Source organism: Notamacropus eugenii, chromosome 2 (assembly GCF_028372415.1).
Source record: "Notamacropus eugenii isolate mMacEug1 chromosome 2, mMacEug1.pri_v2, whole genome shotgun sequence".
Lineage (NCBI taxonomy): Eukaryota > Metazoa > Chordata > Mammalia > Diprotodontia > Macropodidae > Notamacropus > Notamacropus eugenii.
The window spans coordinates 461,318,244-461,338,628 of record NC_092873.1 but is presented as its reverse complement, the minus strand read 5'-3'; the positions used below and the strand labels follow the sequence as shown (position 1 = coordinate 461,338,628).

At 40.2% G+C, this 20,385-nt stretch overlaps 1 protein-coding gene across 3 annotated transcripts in view; it reads left to right on the top strand.

The window, feature by feature from the left end:
• RGL1 (ral guanine nucleotide dissociation stimulator like 1) overlaps positions 1-20,385 on the top strand; it is a 272,674-nt gene that overhangs the window by 69,743 nt on the left and 182,546 nt on the right. For all 3 annotated transcript variants that reach the window (XM_072648405.1, XM_072648406.1, XM_072648408.1), the window contains one exon: positions 1,710-1,879. In XM_072648405.1, the coding sequence (XP_072504506.1) occupies positions 1,748-1,879 (132 nt within the window). In that variant the 5' untranslated portion in view covers positions 1,710-1,747. Of the gene's footprint in view, positions 1-1,709; positions 1,880-20,385 lie in introns of those variants that run through there.

Below are 20,385 nucleotides of genomic sequence, written 5' to 3'. Positions count from 1 at the left end.
TTCCCCAGCCTCAATAGAATGGAAGCCCCTTGATGGCAGGGCCCTCTTGTTGGCAGAACATGTTTGTCTTCATTTCCCTTTCATGTCCTCTTTGCTATCACAGCTCCTGGCACGTAATGAGTGCTCAATATGTACTTGTTGATTGATGCTAATAGTGCCAGCTGTCTTTAGTGGACTAATTTCATTCACATGTACTGCTGGTCCCTCAAACTCTGCAGGTCTAAAAAGAAGCTTATTATTTCCCCTCCACTTCTCAAACTTCTTCCTCTTCCTGGCTTTTCTTATTCTGTTAGTGGTACCACCATTTATCCAGTCTCCCATGTTTGAAACAGTGATGTTAATCTTTGACTCTCCTTGCCCCCCTTACCTCTTTAATCCAGTCATCTAACAAGTTCTTGCAGTTCTACTTCTGAAATATCTTGAAATCTGTCCCTTCTGCTCCCACTGTCACTACCCTAGTATGGCCCTTCTCACCAGCAACTATGTCAGTAGCCTTCTACCTGCTCATTCTGGCCTCTCCTTTCTTTCTTCCTTTTTATCCACCTTTTATATCACTGTCAGACTAATCTTCTTTATGTAGACATATATATTATGTATACATATATACATATATACTCAGAAGTTTTTGGTGGGAGCTTCTTTTTACACTTAAGATCTTATGGGATCTCTAGTGTTGTCTTACCTTTCTAGTGTTAACTCATGCTTCTTCTCCTCCCCCTAACCCCACACTGTACTCTCCAATCAGATAAGACCCTTGGCCACACAAATACCCTTTCCCACTTCTATGCCCTTGCTCACATTGTTCCTCTGCTTGGAATGCCTTCCCTGCTTCTCTATCCTCTAAGATTAAGTTTAAACATTACATTTTCTTTGGAACTTTCCCCAACCTTATCTCACCCCTCCCTTATTCAGTGATGAGGTTTCTTTCCTTGGGAACCCCCCTCCCCAACACTATTTCACTTACACCACTCCTATCATTTTGTTTTATAGTTATTTGTGTATATGCCAGATCCCATAAGGTCTTCTCTAAACTTCTCATTTCATTCAGTTCAACAAACATTTATTAAGTACCTCCTGTATACAGACCGTTGGCACAGGGAGGAATATGGGGTTTAGATAGATTTAGAAAGACTTACTGTGTACTGACCACTGCATTCAATGTGGTCTCCTTGATTTCTTGCTGAGTTCAGCATGGGCATTTCCCAAGGTTCTGTCCTTGGCTCTCTTCTCTTTTTCCTTTACACCCTCAGCAATCTCATTCACTCTCATCCCCTCAACTGTCGTTTATATAGATGACTCACAAATATACATCTCCTACCTTTATCTCTTTTTCCAAGTCTAACATCTGTATCTGCTATTGCCTACAAGATATATTTGCTTAGACATCCCACCAGCACCTCAAACTTAACCTTCTGCAAACTGAGTTTATCATCTTTTCCAGATTTTACTCTTTCTGTTGCTAACACCATCATTCACCTAGTCTTCCATGTCTGAAACCTTTGTGTTACCTTTGATTCTTTCTTCTCCTTCATTTTTCTAATCTGGTCAATTATTAGATCCTGTCAGTTTCATCTCTACAACATCTTTAGCATCTGTCCCTGCCTGTTTTCACAGTTGCAACCTTTTGTTGTCACCTGGTTGTATCAGCCTTAATATCTGTTTACCTTGGCGTTTACCTTTCATTCATATCTTATTTTTTTTCCACACAGATCTATAATGCCTCGGGCCTGACTCTCGTTCTTTCAAAATGGAGGGAAAAACTATAGGAGAACCCATTTCTACAGTACCAGAATCCAAAGTTTCCACCAAAATGGAGAATACAGGACAGTGGTTGGTTGAGGATCATGCCCAGATATGGGAAGTTTTAAAGACAGAGGAGGTAAGGAAACTTGAGGGGACACAATTCTAATGTTCATTTTAATCTGATTTCAATAAAAATTTGCTAGGAAGAGCAGGAAAAGGAAGACAACAACTTCCTTCCATTGGTTGAAATTGGGTCTGTCGTTTTTTTACTCTGTGTCTAAGGTTTTGGACTATAAACCTTTAAATATAGGAAGAGAGGCAGCATAGTTTAGTAGATATGCAGCTAGTCTCAGAGTCAGAAGACCACTAAGTCTACCTCTAGCACTTACTGGCTCTGTGATTCTGGGCAAGTCATTTACCCTTTGATTGCCCCAAGCAACTCTAAGATAAAAAGTTGCTAAACAGTTGCTAATCAGCATTAGGAAAGGGAACTTTCTCAACCAGAAGTTCTCTTCATCAATGGAATCACAGTTCCAGACCAAAAAAAAAAAAAATAGCCCAAAAGAATTCTGAAAGATCATTTTTCTGGCAGGAATGGGGAATGCCTGAGGGATGAGTCATCAAAGAAACCATGGGAATGTGAATCACACTGATAAAATGAACTGGAATGGGAGGGGATGATTCACTGAACTCAGGACTCACGAGCTGAAGGTATCCCTCAGACAGTAAATAAAAATGGATCTTAAGCTTTTAAACAGTAAAAGATGGGAAACCTGCTCAAGGCTGCCATCAGGAATTAATAAAAAGGTACCAGAAAAGATGATATTCACTGTTCAGGCTATATCACTGACCACTAAGAAAATAAAGTCGTGCTATCTTAAGCATAAAAGGGTGAAAAAGCTCCAGTTCCCCAAGGGAAGGCAAAAATTAGCCATCACAACATCAGGCACCTGGAGTAGGTGGGTCAGGTAGGATCACTATAGCCCTTTCAGGAGAATAGAGCCTTATAAGCCCTCGGGAGAGGGACCAAAAGGGTGGCTCCAAGGTCATCATAGCATGATTTTCAAATAATCTTTGTGGTCAAGATGGAGGAAATAGCTTTCTCCTTCAGGGAACAGGTACCAGGCCAAGGTGGTTGTTAAGTAGAAGTATAGCATATTCCAGGGGTAGGGAGAAGACCATGGCAGCTCATACGTGAATGAAAAATAAGATGCAATTTGAAAATGGAAACCTTAGAATTTTTGTCTTGGGTCAGAAATGTGTTCAGCACCCAGCTCAGACAACATTTTAGATGAAAGAAAAGAATGAGGAGGTAGATGGCTCCTTTTGTCTGTGACTAGATTTCAGTTAAATTTGAACTAGACTGTGCCCTTAAACATTTTTTGTAGTTGTGTGCTTTAGTGGATGTACTATTTTTGTTTATTTTCTTGTAGTTTATTAATAAAAGTTTTTTGGGAAATTCTCTAACCTCTGGCCCCAAAATTTGGTTTTGTTGTTGTTGTTCAGTCATGTTCAATTCTTTGTGACTCTGTTTGGGGTTTCTTGGCAAAGACACAAGAGTGGTTTGCCATTTCCTTCTCCAGTTCATTTTACAGAGGAGGAAACTGAGGCAAACAGAGTTAAGTGATTTTCCCAGGGTCACACAGCTAGTAAGTGTCTAGGGTGGATTTGAACTCAGATCTTCCTGACTCTAGACTCAGTGTTTTGTCCACTGTACTATGTAGCAGTGGAACTAAAAATAAGATGAATTTCCCCATACTGTAATTCAAAGACAAGGGAGACATGTGGGTGCCTGGAACCTTGTTTTGGTAATGGAAGAAGGTGGAGACAAGTCTGTCTCTCAAGCAGATGGCAGAAGAAAATAGGGGAGCCTCCTCCTCCATGGTAATGTAGCTTCAATAGGAGTGGCAGGTCAGGAAGTATTTGGCTATAGGAAGTACGTGTGACCGCACCCCAGCAATCGGAGTTGCTGGTAGGATGGAAAGCCAGTGTAACATCAGCTTAGGTAAGCAGTGCAGGACCAACTACTTTCAATTACTTCCTGATGGTCGTGATTGAAAGTAAGAATATACATGTTAGTACTTGAACTTTCACTGATTTTAATGACCCATCACAATAGAGAACTGGAGAATTAGAAAATAACAATAAAGAAGTCAGTTGTCCCCTGGGGCATACATTTAGGATGTAACAGATGACCTCCCAAGACTTAGGAAGCTTGAGGAGTATTACCCATTTCTGTTGATTCCTTTTGGTGGAAATTATATTGCCAGGAGGAATCTTTAAAAATACTGCCAAGAATTATGACATCTTGAGCAAAAAAGAGCTTAGTTCATGGGTTCTTAACCATTTTGAGTGTTGTGGATCCTTCTGGGAGTCTAGTGAAGCCTACGAACCATTTCTCTGAATAATATTTCTAAATTTATAAAATACATAAAATTACAAAGGAAACAAATTACATTGAAAAACAGTTATCAAAATATCTTCAGAAACCAGTTTCATGAATCACCTGAAATCTGTCCATAGACTCCTTGGTGATCAGTGGACCTCTGGTTAAGAACCCCTACCTTAGAGCAATGGCATTTTTATCTAGTTATCTCATAGGTATCTCGAAGTCAATATATCCAAAGCAGAACTCATTATCTTTTCCCTTCAAACTCTCCTTTATTCTCAGCTTTTCTGTTACCGTCAAGAACACTACCATCCTCACAGTTACCTGGGTTCACAATCTGCATCACCCTCCCTACACAAAGTTGACACATAAATCTAGTCTATTGTCAGATCTTGTCGTTTTTACTTTCACAGCTTCTCAGCCAACAGTCAGTCAGCAAGCATTCTGAAGTGCTGGCTGACTGCCAGACACTGTACTAAGTGCTGTGAATATAAATGCAAGCAGAAAGAAAGATAGTCTCTGCCCTCAAAGAGATTACACTCTAATGGTGGAGGATAGCACATAAAAAGGCAATTGAAAAGTAGTGGATGGACAAGGGGAGTGGGGTGTGAAAGGGATAAAGATGCTCACCATGGAGGCATCATAGTGAGAATGTCTAGAAAGTCAGGAGTGCAACCTGGAGAGGAATGAATACATGGTTGCCTGTATATCCTTGGCTGGCCTGGGTATCCTCCTTAATATGGAGGTTCTGAGAGGAACCAGCCAATCAGAGAGAGAAACCAGAGGAGTGGTGGTTACATCCTATGTGAGAAGTCTAGAGGTGAAGCAAGTTTTCCTGATGAAGAGGTCTCTCTGGCATGGTAGAGAGAGTCTGAAGAGTCACTAATAGGGCCTTTCAATGTGTCCTCTCCTTCCTACTCACACAATCACCACTCTGGTGTAGCCAAATGCCTCATCATATCATACCTGGACTATTGCAGTAGCCTTCTAACTGACCTCCCTGCTCCAGGTCTCTTCATCTTGTCCTCTGCTCAGCTGCCAAAGAAACTTTACTAAAGCACAAGTCTTATCAAGTCACCTGGAGCCCTCTCCCTGCGTTCTTGTGGTTCCTATGTTTAGCACTGAAGTATCTTCACAACCTGGCTTTTTCCTGATTTTCAGTCTTCTCACACTTTATATCTCCATGCCCTCTACCTCTGAGAATACGGGGCTCCCTGCTGTTCCTCACACATGCCGCTCCCATCTCCTGTCTGTGACTTTGTACCCTCTGTCCCCCATACGTACAATGCTCCCCCTTATTACTTAGTGGTCTGGAGCTCCCTGACTTTCTTCAAGATGACGTTCAAATGCTACCTTCTCTGTAAGGCAGGAGTTGTTAATCAGGGGTCTGAGAACTTGGATGGGAAAAAATTCCTTATTTTCACCAACCTCTAACTGAAATTTAGCATTCCTTCCACTATGGTTTTTTTTTAAACCATTATTCTAAGAAGGGGTCGCTGAGCTTTGCCACATACACAAAAAGGTCAGGATCTCCTGTTCTAAGGCTGCTGCCTTCTCCTAGGAACGTATCCTTATTTACCTATTCATTTACCGATTGTCTCCTCCATTACCTATGGGAGCTCCTGGAAACAGGAACTTTTGTGGGTCTGTTTTTCTTTGTATTCCCAGAATTTAGAGTGGTAATTGGCAGGATAATGCTTGTTGATTGATTGGTTAGGGTAGACCTAACAAAGACTATTTGCCTGACTTCTTATATCTAACCAAAAGATCCTCAAACTGAAAAGGAAAGAGAAAGGAGAAGTCTGCCTGTAACAAGCTAGATTTCAGGTAGAAGAACTATCATGAAGGCAAAAGAATGGCAGAAAAGATGTCTCACAAGTCACAAGAGACAAATCCAAGGAAGGAGCCAGAAATAACTTCCATGGCCTCAGATGTTTGTGTATAGATACACAAAGTATGGGTGACAAGAAAGCTGAATGAACTGGCCTAAAATAAAGAGGCAGATTTGACAATATCGCTATCATTCTGTCCCTGAGACTAGGTGGGATGGGACTCATGACAGGAATTTGGATTTGGAAAGGTTATTGAGTCACAGAGGTGGTGCAGTGAAGGGAGCATTGGGCTTGGAGTCAGGAAGACCTCAAATACTTCCTAGCTGTGTGATCCTGGACAAGTCAGTTAATCTCTGTCTGACTCAGTTTCCTCAACTAGAAAATGGGGATGATAGTAACACCTACCTCACAGAGTTGTTGTGAGGATCAAATGAGATAATATTAGTAAAGTGTTTAGCATAGTGCTTGGCACATAGTAGGTGTTTTATAAATCCTCCCTTTTTCCCTCCATTCCTTCCTTTTACTTCCTTCCTTTCTTCCTTCTCTCCTCTCTCTCTCCCTTTCTCCCTTCCTTTCCAATGAATCTGTTATTGATATGGATTCTCCCTCCAAAAGAGAAACTTTCAACCCATTTATGCCTTCATAACCTGTGAAACTCTTGTCCGTATCTTCCAGCAAATCCTTCTCCAGTTCCACTTAATGTGCTTCCTTTGGATCTCTCCACACTGTGTGGATACCCAGAGAGCATACATTTTAAGCCCTATTTTCACTCTATGACCAACCTGCCACCTTATCAAGTCCTTTCTCTTTCTGATGACATTGGTTATATAATCTCTTTGGTGCACTACTTCATTAGTAATAGGTTAATGATGTCATGGGCATCTCGAATGCCTTCTGGATGATCTGCACTTCCCTTCTTCAGAGAGGCAGGTGCTCCAAAATCCACAGCCATAGAACAGTATCCATAAAAGGAGAGCACATGTAGATTCCCAAATCTAATCCAGCCCACTCTCATCCTCCTCTTCAACTCTGGGTCCTGTTCACTATCTCCCTACAGTGTCTGTTCGAGAGATATGAAATATAATGATGGACCACTCAATGGCCTGTCAGTTCCGTGCCTGTTGCAGTCTGAATGGTAGGCATTTGTCATGTGCTTGGTTTTTCGGGTGGAATTAGTTGGGCCAAACTCCTTGGAATGACTATGAACCTCACTTAGAAGTTCTGCAGAACTAATGTCTTCATTATCCAGGGCTTCCTTTGCAGATGCTTGCTTCTGTGCAGATGTACTTCTTGTTTTCTTCTAATTGTGGGGAGGAAAGGAATAAGCACCTCTATAGCCTCCCTGCTCTGTGCTAGGCACTGTGCTGAGCAAGTGTTTTACAGATATTATCTCGTTTGATCCTCACAACAATCCTGGGAGGCGGGTGCTATTATTGTGCCCACTTTACAGTTGAGGGAACTGAGATAAACAGAGATCAATTGACTTCTCTAGGGTAACACAGCTAGTAAGTATCTGAGGTCAGATTTGAACTCAGGTCTTTCTGACAACAGACCCAGCGAGGGCTTTATCCACTCTATCACCTGCTGCCTTAGCAACAAGCAGTTATTAAGCTGCTGCTACTACTGTGCTTGTCAGGCCCTATAATAAGCACTGGGGATACAAAGAAAGGTAGAAGCAAAACCACCTCCTGCTTTCAAGGAGCTCTCAGTCTAATGGGGGAGATGACATTCAACTAACTAGCTCCAGATGAGAGACAGACAAGATATATTGGAGATAATCTCAGAGGGAAAACTCTAGCATTAAGGCAGCTCTGGAAGGGCTTCTTGCAGAAGGAGGTCAGGGAAGCCAGAAACTAGAGATGAGGAGGAAGGGAATTGCAGCCTGGGGATAGGTAGTGAAAAGACATGGAGTCTGGGGATGGAGGGACTTGTTTGAAGAGCAGCCAGGAGGTCAGTGTCACCTCATTATAGAGTATGTGAGGGGAGTAAGCTGTATGGGGACTGGGAAGGGAGGAAAGAGCCAGGTTATGGAGAACTTTAAACACCAAACAAAGGATTTTATATTTGATCCTGAAAGTACTGGGTAGCTACTGGAGTTTATTGAGTAAGGGCATGATGTGATTAAATGTACACCTTAGGAAGATCACTTTTGTAAGGTGAGTGGAGGATGGCCTAGAATAGGGGAGACTTGAGATGGGAGATGAACCAGAAGGCTATTGCAGTAGGCCAAGTGTGAGCTCTTAAGGGACTGCACCAGGCTAGTGGCAATGTCAGAGGAGAGAAGGGGTATGTACTAGAGATATTGTGAAAGGAGAATCAACAGAACTTGGCAACAGATTGGCAACAAGAGGGAGTGAGAGCTGAGAATGACACCTTGGTTGCGGACCTGGGTGGTACCTTCAACAGTAAGAGGGAAGTTCAGAAAATCTTCAAGGTTCTCGCCAAAAACTTTGTAATCTTTGGCAGTACTTTCTGAGTTCCTCCTGGCAATATAATTTGTTTCCCCCAGAAGTGCGCTTATCAGCCAATTTCTTCCAAATTCTTTCTCTTAAGGTCCCCCCCCACCCCCAATTTCTCTGGTTATAGTTTTTCTAATCCTTTGATAATATTACCTACCGTTCCCATGGCAGAAGTGGATAAAGAGAAACTAATTAGAAACCTGCTACAGATGGATTCATTGAATCAGTCCAAAAAAGTACTTGTCTTCCTAGAAGAAAGTGATATAATCCTTAGGTTAACATACGGAGAACATGAGCCCTCAGCTGTTTTCCAGCAGTGGCAATTATTTTTGTACCAAGCCATCCATGCATAGCCAGGTCCCCTTTGTGACCAACTGCACACATGAGATAGCCAACCTGGGTTAGCTAGGCAAAGTATTTGTTGCTTTTCTCTGTATGGAACTGAGCTGTTAAGTAGCCTAAATGGAGACTGAGCTTCGAATCATAACCTCAGTAGCATAAAGTTCCAGCCAGCTCACTGTAGCATTGTACAGTTTGGAATTATTTGTTCATTATTCATGTGTTTGAGATTAAACCATAAAAATTTGAGCTCTAGTAAGAAGAAACATTTTAAACAATGAAAAAATAGTGAGAGACTATGGAATTATTATGTATATATAGGTATGTATGTATATACATACATACATAATACATATATACATACATATACATGTATATTTATTAGACTAGGGAACTACAGTGTTGAGTTCAGTCTGACACAAAGTTTACAGTTTGAGGACAAGACTGGGGTAAAAGGCAATTCTTTATGATTTTGAATAACTCTATCCCTTGGGAGAATGTCACTCCTGAGTTTCTCCAGGGTGGTCTCCTAGTCAAGAAAGTCATCATCTCAACTCAAAAAGCATTGTGCTGAGATATGTTAAATGTTATGTTTATGGCTGGATGTGAATGTCCAAGTTCTTAGCTTCTATCCTTGTTACACCTGTGTGAAATATGGACATGTATTCTGGAAAACCATGGACCTCTTTGGCATGAATGGACTGGACCATGTAATGGACTGGACCACCCTTCTTCATTCTAATTCAAGTTTACTCATTTGTCAGTTGTTTGAATGAGAAGAGGCTTAATCCCAGGAAGAGAATAAATAAGAGATGGTTAGTATGTATAAAGCTTTCTCTTGAAAAAAATAAAAACACTTGGACATTTGCAGCCAATTTAAACTGCTTCATTTGGTTCCAAGTCTGCACTGAGCTCTGCCTTGATACACTAAATAGGGACATTTCTTTCTTTTTGTTATAGAGGATGAAAATATACTTAGTTTTGTAAAATCAACAAATAAATAAGCCTCTAAAACATTCATGGGAGTGGCATATGCTCAAACTATTCTTAAGCTAGTTTTTATGAAGGCTTTGCTTTAGCTCAATGTTGCCCATAAATAGTCTCACTGTGCCCTTGCGGGTGGGCTGGGAAGTCAGCTTCTTTTTCTAAACCCTAGAGCACAGCAGGAGGTTCTTGGCATCTTTATCCTCTGTTTTGACATAAAAAGTGGGTAGAGACTGAGTCTAGTGGTCACATTCTCTCAAAGGGATGAAGAGGAGCAAGGGAGAAAATTAAAAGAGTGAATCCCTTTCATCAATTAGAATGCTGTGTCTCCTTTCATCCGAACTACAGGTATAAAGAAGGGACAGCACTATTTAGTTTGGTCCTAGGCTATGTGGGCCAGGGTTGAACTCCTTGGTGGGGGAAGGGAGGGTAATAATTGGCTTCTTCGAAGAAACAGCAGTAGAACACAACCTCTAGGAACTTTATTTAGTGACTTGACCTCTGAGAAATTTGCCTGCCATGCTTGAGTCATCCAACTCTGGCACAAGAATCCTAGGAAAACATTTGGAAAATTTTGTGGATGAGAAATATTAAAAAAAAGGTAGTGGCATTTCTTTGGGGAGAACTAGAATATAAAATATAAAGGCATAGGAAAGTGTTCTGAGAATTGGAGAAAATCCAGCTTTATTTTGGATTTCCAGTACGTGGGGGCAGAGGAATGAGAAGAGCTGAATTATCTTTACCCATCATGATGCCAAGCCACTGAATAGAGGGTCCAAGTAATATGATGTGATTTCTAGGCATCAGTGGTACCTTTTGTGATGCCATTAACCTGAGGCTCTTTTTGTGCCTTGTACAGAAAGTTTGCCACGAATAGGATCCATTTCAGTTTTCATTGCCAGGAAATTGACAATATACGTGTAGAGTAAAAATGTAATGGAAAAAAAAAGTAGGAAATTACCCAAGGGAAACAACCTCAGTAAGTAAAATTGACCTCGTAGTTCTTGTTTGCTATCATAGTTCATGCTTGCAAACTCATACATTGCTACAAGAAGATATCCAAACATTTTAAGTGGGGATGAGGCTATATCAAAGCAGATTTGAGTTGATTTGAAGTAGAAATATGAATCAACTAGAACTCAGTCCATTGTGAGGAGGGGGGAAAAGGGAGACTGGAAGCAGTTTTAGAAAACAGATTCCACTGAGGGCCAGAGATCTAGGCAATTAGACTGTTTGGAAAGAGAAGATATGGAAGAACTGGAGGAGTAGGCATTTTTATGAGAATATCTGGGAGTGATAGTGATATGGGATAAAGGAAGATCCTGGACTTGCAGCCGAAGACAGGAAGTAATATAAGCCAGTCTTAGAAATCCTAAGGGACAGTAAGCTTTTAAATCTAGCCTTTACATGTTTATTTTCCTTGTAAATTCTGTATTGAAACAAGAACAACAAGCATAAAATCATAGCTTTGGCAGCTAATTTAATTTCCAGACACCACCTAGGTCATACATAGTTTACTCCTTATAGCCATCTGACAAATGGGTATCCATTCTTTTTTTTTCAAGATTCATTTAAAGAAGATTCTTCTAGTGACCTTGGTTAGCTGTAATCGTCCCTGTATGTAAAGAAATATCTGCTTTTTGTGGTGTTGTCATCTTTCAAATTTCTAACCTTCAGGCTAAAAACAGTAAAACTATGAGCTGGAGTGTTTGGGGAGTAAATGCTGCTTAGTAGAATTCTTTAAGCTAATTCAGGGTTAACATTGAATTGACTAGAAAATCCTTTTAGTTTTGACTGTTGAAAAAACCTTTATAAAATGTATTATTCCATTTCCCTGCCTTATTAAATAGGATATAATATATGTAAATAGAATCTTCTACAGTTGAGACTATTGCAGTGTCTCAGAGTTACCCTTTGGATGATCCCTTATCATTGTACAATTCTGCAGAAACTATCACCTTCATCACATTTTGGCCTGAATATATAGTGATACTGGGACATGTTTTAAAAGCTGATTTTTAAAAAAGAAAATATTTATTTTAGTATGTTTCATTGTCATTTGCCTCATTCTTCTGAGAGTGAAGCTAGTTGGTTGGATTAAGTTAATAGAGATTTTACTTTAGTCCAATTATTTTAACCTTCATACACAGATCTGATTTGCTAGTCATCAAATAGTATGTGTTGATCTTCTCTCTTCATAGGACTATCAGTAGTGATGGATTAGGATCTTTCAATAGTGGTATTTGATCAATGACATTCTTGGAGAAACTGGGTCCATGGTCCTCCTGAACCCTGTGGGCCTCCTCACATGTCCTTCCACTAAGACCCTTGGACCCTTAACCCCCTATTTTAAATCATGATTATATATAGTCATTTTCATTTCTGTAGAAGAGAGTTGCTTCAGACCCAATCTTTAACTTCAGAACTCAGGAATTGACATAGGATGGAAATATATATTTTTCAAAGTTATCTAAAATTATCCCTCTGCTTCTTTCAGTGGATGAAAACAACTTTGGAATGTCTGCTTCTGTGGAACTATGCCAGCCTTACACATTTTAGATACTGAGGGTAATGGATAAAATTCAGTGAAGTAATGAGACTAAAAATGAGTGAATGAGAATTTCCTAAACTTTCTTTCTCCAGTTGCTGTTTCTCTCTTCTACCAAATCTGCTCACTGTCTTTGTCACTGGTTGCTTGGCTGGTTGGAAGAAAGGTTTTTGTGTCATTTTTGTGATTAATGAGAAGCAGTAGAGCAGATAGTCTTGGAGTCAGAATGACATGGCCTAAACCCTGCCTCTGATATATACTGGCTGTCTTCAGGGCTTTACATTGTCCTCTAAGACTAAATTGCAGAGGAGTTACCAGTTTACTTTGGGAGAGGAAATTTCCTGGATTAAAAACTCTCTATGGCAGTGAAACCACAGTTCTGGACCCCATGCCCATACTTATTGAATGGTCCTGGAGATTATTGTTTTAATGTACTAGTAAGGAAACACCTGTGAATTATCCTCTATGGCTACAGTTGCTGGATGTTAGTTTGAATAACCATGAGATAGGACAGCAGCATATATTAGGGCAGGAGGTCATTATGGATCATTGGGTAAAGTCCCCTCATTTTACAGTGGAGGAACCAGCTTCAGACTTGGGAACTGATCATGGTCATATAACAGCTAATTATAGTTAATATTTACCCGGTGCCTACTATGTGCCAGCCTCTGTACTAAGTGCTTTACAATTATCCTCTCTTTTCATCCTCATTGTGTGATCCCAGGCAAGTAATTTAATCCCTTTTGCCTCAGTTTCCTCATCTGTAAAATGAATTGGAGAAGGAAATGGCAAACCACTTCAGTATCTCTGTCAAGAAAGCCCCAAATGAAATCAGACGTGACTGAAATGATTAAACAACAACTTCCTGATTCCAGGCTCAGGGTTCTATCCACTGCACCCACCATCCTTCCACATAGATATTAAGGGGATGAGTGAGGCTTCTAACACACATCCTCTCTTTAACTGTGGATCTCCATGCTTTTTCCATTGCACCTCATTGCAGGGGCTTGGACTAGATGGTGCTAATGGCCCCTTCCAACTCAGAACCATATAATCCAATATATGTGGAGCCTTACAAATACAGGACCCTTCTACATCCTAGCCCAGTGAAAAATGGGACAGAATACTGAAACACACTTGGGGCTATTCAGTCAGGACAAACCATCTGTACTCCCTAGGGAAGAATTTAATTAAACAAACACAAACACTGACTAGCAAAGTCAGTGATTCATTCCAAGTGGTCTAGCAGTGGCTCACATTTATATAATGTTTTGCAAAGTGCTTTTCTCATGGCAGTCCTAAGGAAGGTCATGGAAGTATTTCTAATCTCATTTTACAGATGAAACTAAGGACTCTAACTGGGGTATTGTGCCATAACAACAGTATCCTCTTTGCTTTGTGGCTTAATTGCATTGATGCGGCTAGGTGGTGCAGTGGATAGAGCACCAGTGCAGGAGTCAGGAGGACTTGAGTTCAAATCTCACCTCAGACACTTGACACTCACTAGCTGTGTGACCTTGGGCAAGTCACTTAACTCCAATTGCCTCAACCTGGGTCATCTCCAGTCATCCTGATGAATATCTGGTCACTGGATTCAGATGGCTCTGGAAGAGAAGTGAGGCTGATGATCTGCACAGCCCTCCCTCACTCAAAACAAAGTCAAATGCAAGTCATATCATTATTTCTCTGATGGCATGGTCTTCGGCAACAAAGGACGAACGTACACAATAGCATCGACACTACCCTGCCTCACACCCTGACAGTACCAGCTTTCCTGACACACAGTGGCAGTTCTAAGCACTTGCTTGTAATACAGAATGTCCCAGAATGTCTCAAGGTTTGCTAGTCGTTGCTTATGCTAGCTCTCTCAACAATACAGTTCTTCCCCCTACCCCCTACCTCCTCTCTCCAAACCCCATCTGGGAACATGCATGTGTATATTGTCATGTGAGTGCACCATGATGACAGGCTTTCCCTAAACTAACATTACAGAATGTTATCTTTTGGCTTGACAGTAGGATAGATGCAGAGGATCAATAATCCTCAGGTCACAGTTTGCTGTATGACTGCCAGAAAACAGTCTGAGTGCAGCTCAAGCTCCAGGATAGCACTTTTATTTCCTATACTTTTAATTTTCTCTTTGTTTAATGTGATCAGTAGTTCAAAGCAGGAGCCATTTACTTTGGGCTTCTTCCTCTGCCCTCTACCCCCTTTCCCTACCCCAAGTCCTGACCTTCAGATGTATATGTGGGATTTTGTTTTTACAGGCGATCTAAGCAAACCCTGTCATAAATATGAGTTAACCACCATCAGGCACAGCTGGTATAAATCAGGGTGATGTAGCTATGGCTTAGGGTTATTGGAAAAAATATAAAAATATATAATGGAAGCTGAGGAAATCTGTATTACGGAAAGAACAGGAGAAAAAGGCATTTATCAAAGCAAGATAAACAGACTATTAGAAGACAAACATCAGCAAAAATAGAGGTTTTCTAGAGATCTTATGGCAAGAAGACCATTGTACAATGTGTACATTTTTCAAGAAACGGGAGAGATGATTGGTTCATGGGTAATCTATGGTGATTAGGATTTCAGGTATCTAATTTGTTTACTGCTTTAGACTCTCATGCAAATAAACTGAAGGGCAATTGATATGGCCTGATGGCTTATGGAGAGCTAAGACCTGGTCCTTTTAGAGAAGGACCTTCAGAAGGACAGTGGAAGTGGGGGCAAGATATTTGTTGCCATGACACAGACAATATCAGGAAAGGATTAAATTTTAGAGGAGAGGAGGGCCTCTGGTTAAGGACAGGCAGCATGGTATAGAGTCAAGAGCCTAGGGCTCATACTCTGGAGACTTGGCTTCTAGTTCCAGCTTTAATGTTATCTTGAAGTTTCACCTTGAGTAGGTCACTTCTCTGTACCTTGATTTTCTTACCTGTAAAATGGAGTTGGAACAAATGATTTGTAAGAACTAGTCCAACTCCAACACCCTACAATGATACAAACCCAACCCTGGTTGTAATGTAGCTGATTTTGCCCTCATAGAAATGCCAAGTGAGTCAGCCTTCTTAAGAAAAACACTGTGATCACTCCCTTCTATACGGAATTGTATAATATGCTGAAAAGCCACATGCTTTTCAGAGAGCAGAGAGCTTTCTATGCTCCTCTCTCACTGTTGTCAAAGTATCTACAGACCTTTGGAGAGTACGAAGATGCTCAGTTGGGAGCCCTGTGGCTTTGCCAAGAGACAACAATGGACTTTGTGGAATGCTTGCACCTTGTGGACAAGAACAACTTCTTTTTCATCTTTGTATTTCCAATGGTCAGCACAGTGCCTTTTGCATAGTAGATGCTTAATAAATGTTTCTTGGGTTGGACTGCAATGGAATGACTTCTCTTCACCCTGGCTTTCTAATTCTGGAGCTATGATCAAATCACTATTGCCACTGCTGTTGGGAAGAGTGTGTCAGGCCACACCTCCAGGGCTCCACTCACCATCCTTTTAATTTCCTAAACCTAAATACTTCTCCTTGATCACTGCTACCCTCTATGTATGTCTTGTGTTCTCCTTGACTTGGAGGTCAAGGATTGTCTTTGCTTTTGTTTTCGTATCCTGAAGTGCCTAGGCACTGTGGAATGATAAGAACGAACCTGTCCCTGCCCTCAAGGAACTAATTAGTGACCAAATAGGTAGATCTAGCTATATGAATATAGATATATCTATACATACAAACACATATGCCTATATGTGCAAATATGTATATGTGAGCTGTACGCATACCTACATACAGAACATAGTGTGATCACAATGCATGCTTACATGTATGTGTGTATGAGTAGGTAAATAGAAGCAGTTTATGTGTGTGTGTGTGTGTGTGTGTATGCGCGTGCATATGTGTGTGTGTATGTTGGAACTCTTCAGTAGAAGTACTCATAGTGGCCTAAATGAACCAGAGAGTTGGAAATGTGATAACTGTCAAAGTTGATCCTGTCATTTTATTCCTGAATTTTAAAAAGCAACATCATCTACTAACAAAAGTGGGATTTAAAGTCACGAGAGTCTTGGGTCCAAATTGTACTTTTAACAGTTATTAGCTACAGGACCAAGGCGGAAAGTCATGTAACCTTTCTGAGCATTTTCTCATCCTTAAAATAGTAACAAGAATACTTACAATATTTTACAGAATCGTTGTGAAAATCCATTGAGATAATGAATGTGAAGTGCTTTATAAACCTTAAAGTGCTTGGATAGATTCTCGAGTTTCTGGTTTGTTTAGAATCATTCTCATGTCAGAATGCGTACTTTTAATATTCTAATACCACGAAGATTCCTAAAATGATTAGATGCCACTTGGTTGGATGGCAATGGAAAGGATATGCCAACAGATGTCTGGTGTAGGATTAGTCAGTCCTACATCAGTCCAGAAGCCAGTTACAACAGACTTCAATGTCTCATCTAAATATAGATGTATAAAAAGGAAGCATAATGTGATTAAAAGAACAATGGATCTGAAGTTAGTGGACCTGGTTTGAATCATGGACTTTTCTACTTACTAACTATATGACTTTGTGTAAATCTCTGGGTCTCAGTTTCCTCATCTATAAAATGAGGGAGATAAAGTGGATGGCCAAAAGGTCCCTTTCAGCTCTAAGTCTATGATTTTATGAAAAATATATTCTTTTTATGTAGGAAAATCACACTAAGAACTACAATCAGTAGGGAATGTGCTTTGAGTCTTTTTTCTAGAACTTATGACAATTTGAATTAATCTATTTATTCTCTCTCTTCTGGTGTCCCTGGCCACAAAGGGCATATATTTGTGAAACAGCTGGCTGGAGTTAGGGGATACAGGATGTGGTCATGGAAAAGAGCAAAGCTTATTGGCTCTTGAGGGGGGACATCAAACCCCGTCCTTGGCCTCATTTGCAGTGTCCTCTAACCAACTTAACCAACCCGTTAGATGATGCCTGAATCTCACAACATGGAGTGGGGGTGAGGAGATTGGGTGGTGGGCAGAAAGCTTTGTGCTCTGCAGACCCTTTAGTGTTCTTTAGCCTCCCTTTTCCCCAATAACTTGGGAATCAATTCAAGTCAATTTAGATTTACATAGCATTTAGTTATCCATAGTGCATTTACAGTTACTAAATGAAGGCATGAAAATCACTTTATTCAACAAAGTACATAATCCTTTTTCCTGGTGGTAAATGACGGACTGATTGTTGAGGATGGGGGAAAGAAAGCAATTCTAGGATGATAACAGTAAAAAATATATAAAAGACAAGTCTATTTTTTAGCAGGATTTGAAACAGGATCAGTGCCAGATGATAACTCACTGAGAAGCAGCATAGCATGGTAGATGAGATGCGGGATTTGGAGTTAGGTGAGGCCTCAGTTCAAATATCATTCCTGTCTCTGACATTGTTACCGTGGGTAAGTCACTTCACCATATGAATTTCATTTTCCTCATATACTCAAGGCCTCCTTTATATTTGGGTCAGGATTGAGGAACTTCATTTCTAAGGATTCAAAACGAGAACTCACAAGCCCCAACCAATGTGAGTCTTTCACTAGACCAACCAGAGGACACATTAGTTCAAAGTGAAAGGCATTTCATCAAATAGTGCAGCAAAACAAATGATTGGATTCTTCGTCCTCCTACTTCCATCCAGGCAAACGTCCTCTCACAGATGAATAAACCACCAGTGAAAGGACACACAGAGAAAACGTACATGACTATTGAACATTCATGGAAGGGAACATACATGGTGAATGCATATAGTCTGGCAACATCTGTGACTTAGGACAGTTCATACCTCCAAAGATACAGAGCTTCCAAAGTTCACTAGTGGTATCAGTGTGTTATACCCTGTTCTCTGCTAGATGTCATTCTTTGCTGTCTGTCTCTTCTGACTTTCTCTATACTTTCTACTACCATTTGCTGGTCCTTAGGTGTGATTCAATTTCTCCACTGAGATGTGATGGCAGCCAGCAGGATGTCAACACTGAAAAATTCCTGTCAGACGATTTTTGTTCTTTTGGAATTCACACCCTGACCAGCAATATCCAGTCAGCTCACTAGAAAAGTCCTTAGGTTTGTGTCTGTTTTGTGTACTTCCTTCTCTCTTCTCATGTGTTTTTCTCAGTCTCTTAACTGAGTTATGGTCTGAAAATTCCTTTGAGATAAATAGATAAAACATTTATTAAGCACTTATTATGCATCAGGAACTGTGCTAAATGTTGGGGATGAAGGTGTAAGGAAAAAGGAAAGTCAATTTCTGCTCTCAAGGTGTTTATATTCTAATGGGGGAAGACAACCCATTGAAGGGATCTGGAAAGAGATGGAGGAAAGCACCTGTATGAGCAAGGTAGAAAAGTAATTCAGGGTGTGAGGAGCTAAGCTGTGTTGGAAATGAGCATGACTGGGTATATACTTCCTCAAATAGAACATCTGGGGATGAACTCTGTTAATTTCTGTCATATCTCTGATCCTAAGATATCATTACCAAGGGTTCATTTAGTGAAACTCTAAGGAAATTGTGTTAAGGAGACCCTTTTCAACTCTCCACAATGCATCTCATGTTCCATGGAAATCATAGAGGCTAGCCTGAGTAGAGAAGACTTAAATAGGTTTGTGACTTTTGTTCTACCCCCAGCAATAAAATGATTGCTTTTCTTTTTTAAATTAAAGTTATATTTGTTTAATTAACAGAAACATATTTTTCCTTCCAGCCTCCTGCTCTATTAACAAAAGAAAACAAATTTCTCATAACAAATAAAATAAACGTTGTCAAGCAAGACAAGTGCCTTCACTGGTTGTGAGATCTATCTATCTATCAATCGATCAATCAATCAGTCTATTTATCTATATAATCTATATTTCTGCACCCTGAATCTATCACCTTTCTGTCAGTAGGTCAATAGAATGCTTATTAGTCCTCTTGAATTGTGGAGGGTCTTTGTGTTGATTGGAGTTCTTATAGCTTTCAAAGTTAATTATCTTTACAATAATGTTATTTTATAAAGTGTTCTCCTGGTTCTGCTGTGTGATCCTGGGAAATCACTTTTGCTCTGTTTGGGTTTCCTCATCTTTAAGATAAGAATAATAATAGCATCCACCTTACAGGGTTCTTGAGAGGATCAAGTGAGATAATGTGTATATAAAGTGCTTAGCAAACCTTAACACCTAAATGCTAGTTATGATTAATATTAATAATAAAGCCTGTAGTACCTGTTGTTGGTTTAGATGAAATAATGTATGTAAAGTGACTTACAAATTTTAAGGAGTTTTATAAATGTTAATTATTATTTAAATAGCACTTCAAAGTTTGTAAAGCATTTTCCCCACAACCACCCAGTTTGGTCAATAGAAACATCTCATTATTATCAACATTATTCAGATGATGAAACTGAAGCTTGGAAATGTGAAGTGATGCAATCATAGGTCGTAGCTGTACAGACCTGAGAGGTCATCTAGTTCAATCCCCTCATTTCCAACTAGGTCATACAATTAGTAAGTGTAAGATCATGGTTGCATTAAGTCCTTGGAATCCAGAGTTCTTTCCACTCTGCCATTCATACAAATCTTGAATGTGTTGCTCCCCAAAGAAGGCCATTGGGTTAAATTGAACCAGAGGAGAAATCTTACTTAACCAAAGTTTCATGCAAACAAGAATTGCCTCTCGTGTCTTTCCAGTGGCTTCCTTTGGCATCTATGTTTGGGTCCCATTTCCCATCACTGTTCACCCTCCATACTCAAGAACTACTCTGTCTTCTTGTGTAGAAGTACAGGCTCTGAAATGTATTAATGAGGCTACTATTCAAGATCTCAGCCCAGAAGCAAAATGGAAGTTTTTGTTAACCATAGCCTAAGAAAACAGAGAACTCCCACTGTTAGCAAAAACAAAGCCACCAGCAACTTGCAGGCTCCAGTCGATGTTAGGGACCTACTCTCTCTGTCACCAGTTTATATTCCTCACACTTGGCAATCCAGTTATCAGTATTCCCTCCAAAGAATGCATGCTGTCAGTTCTTTACACTTGATTGGCTAGCTTTCCTCAGGGAAGTGGAATGAATGGTGTTGCATTTGG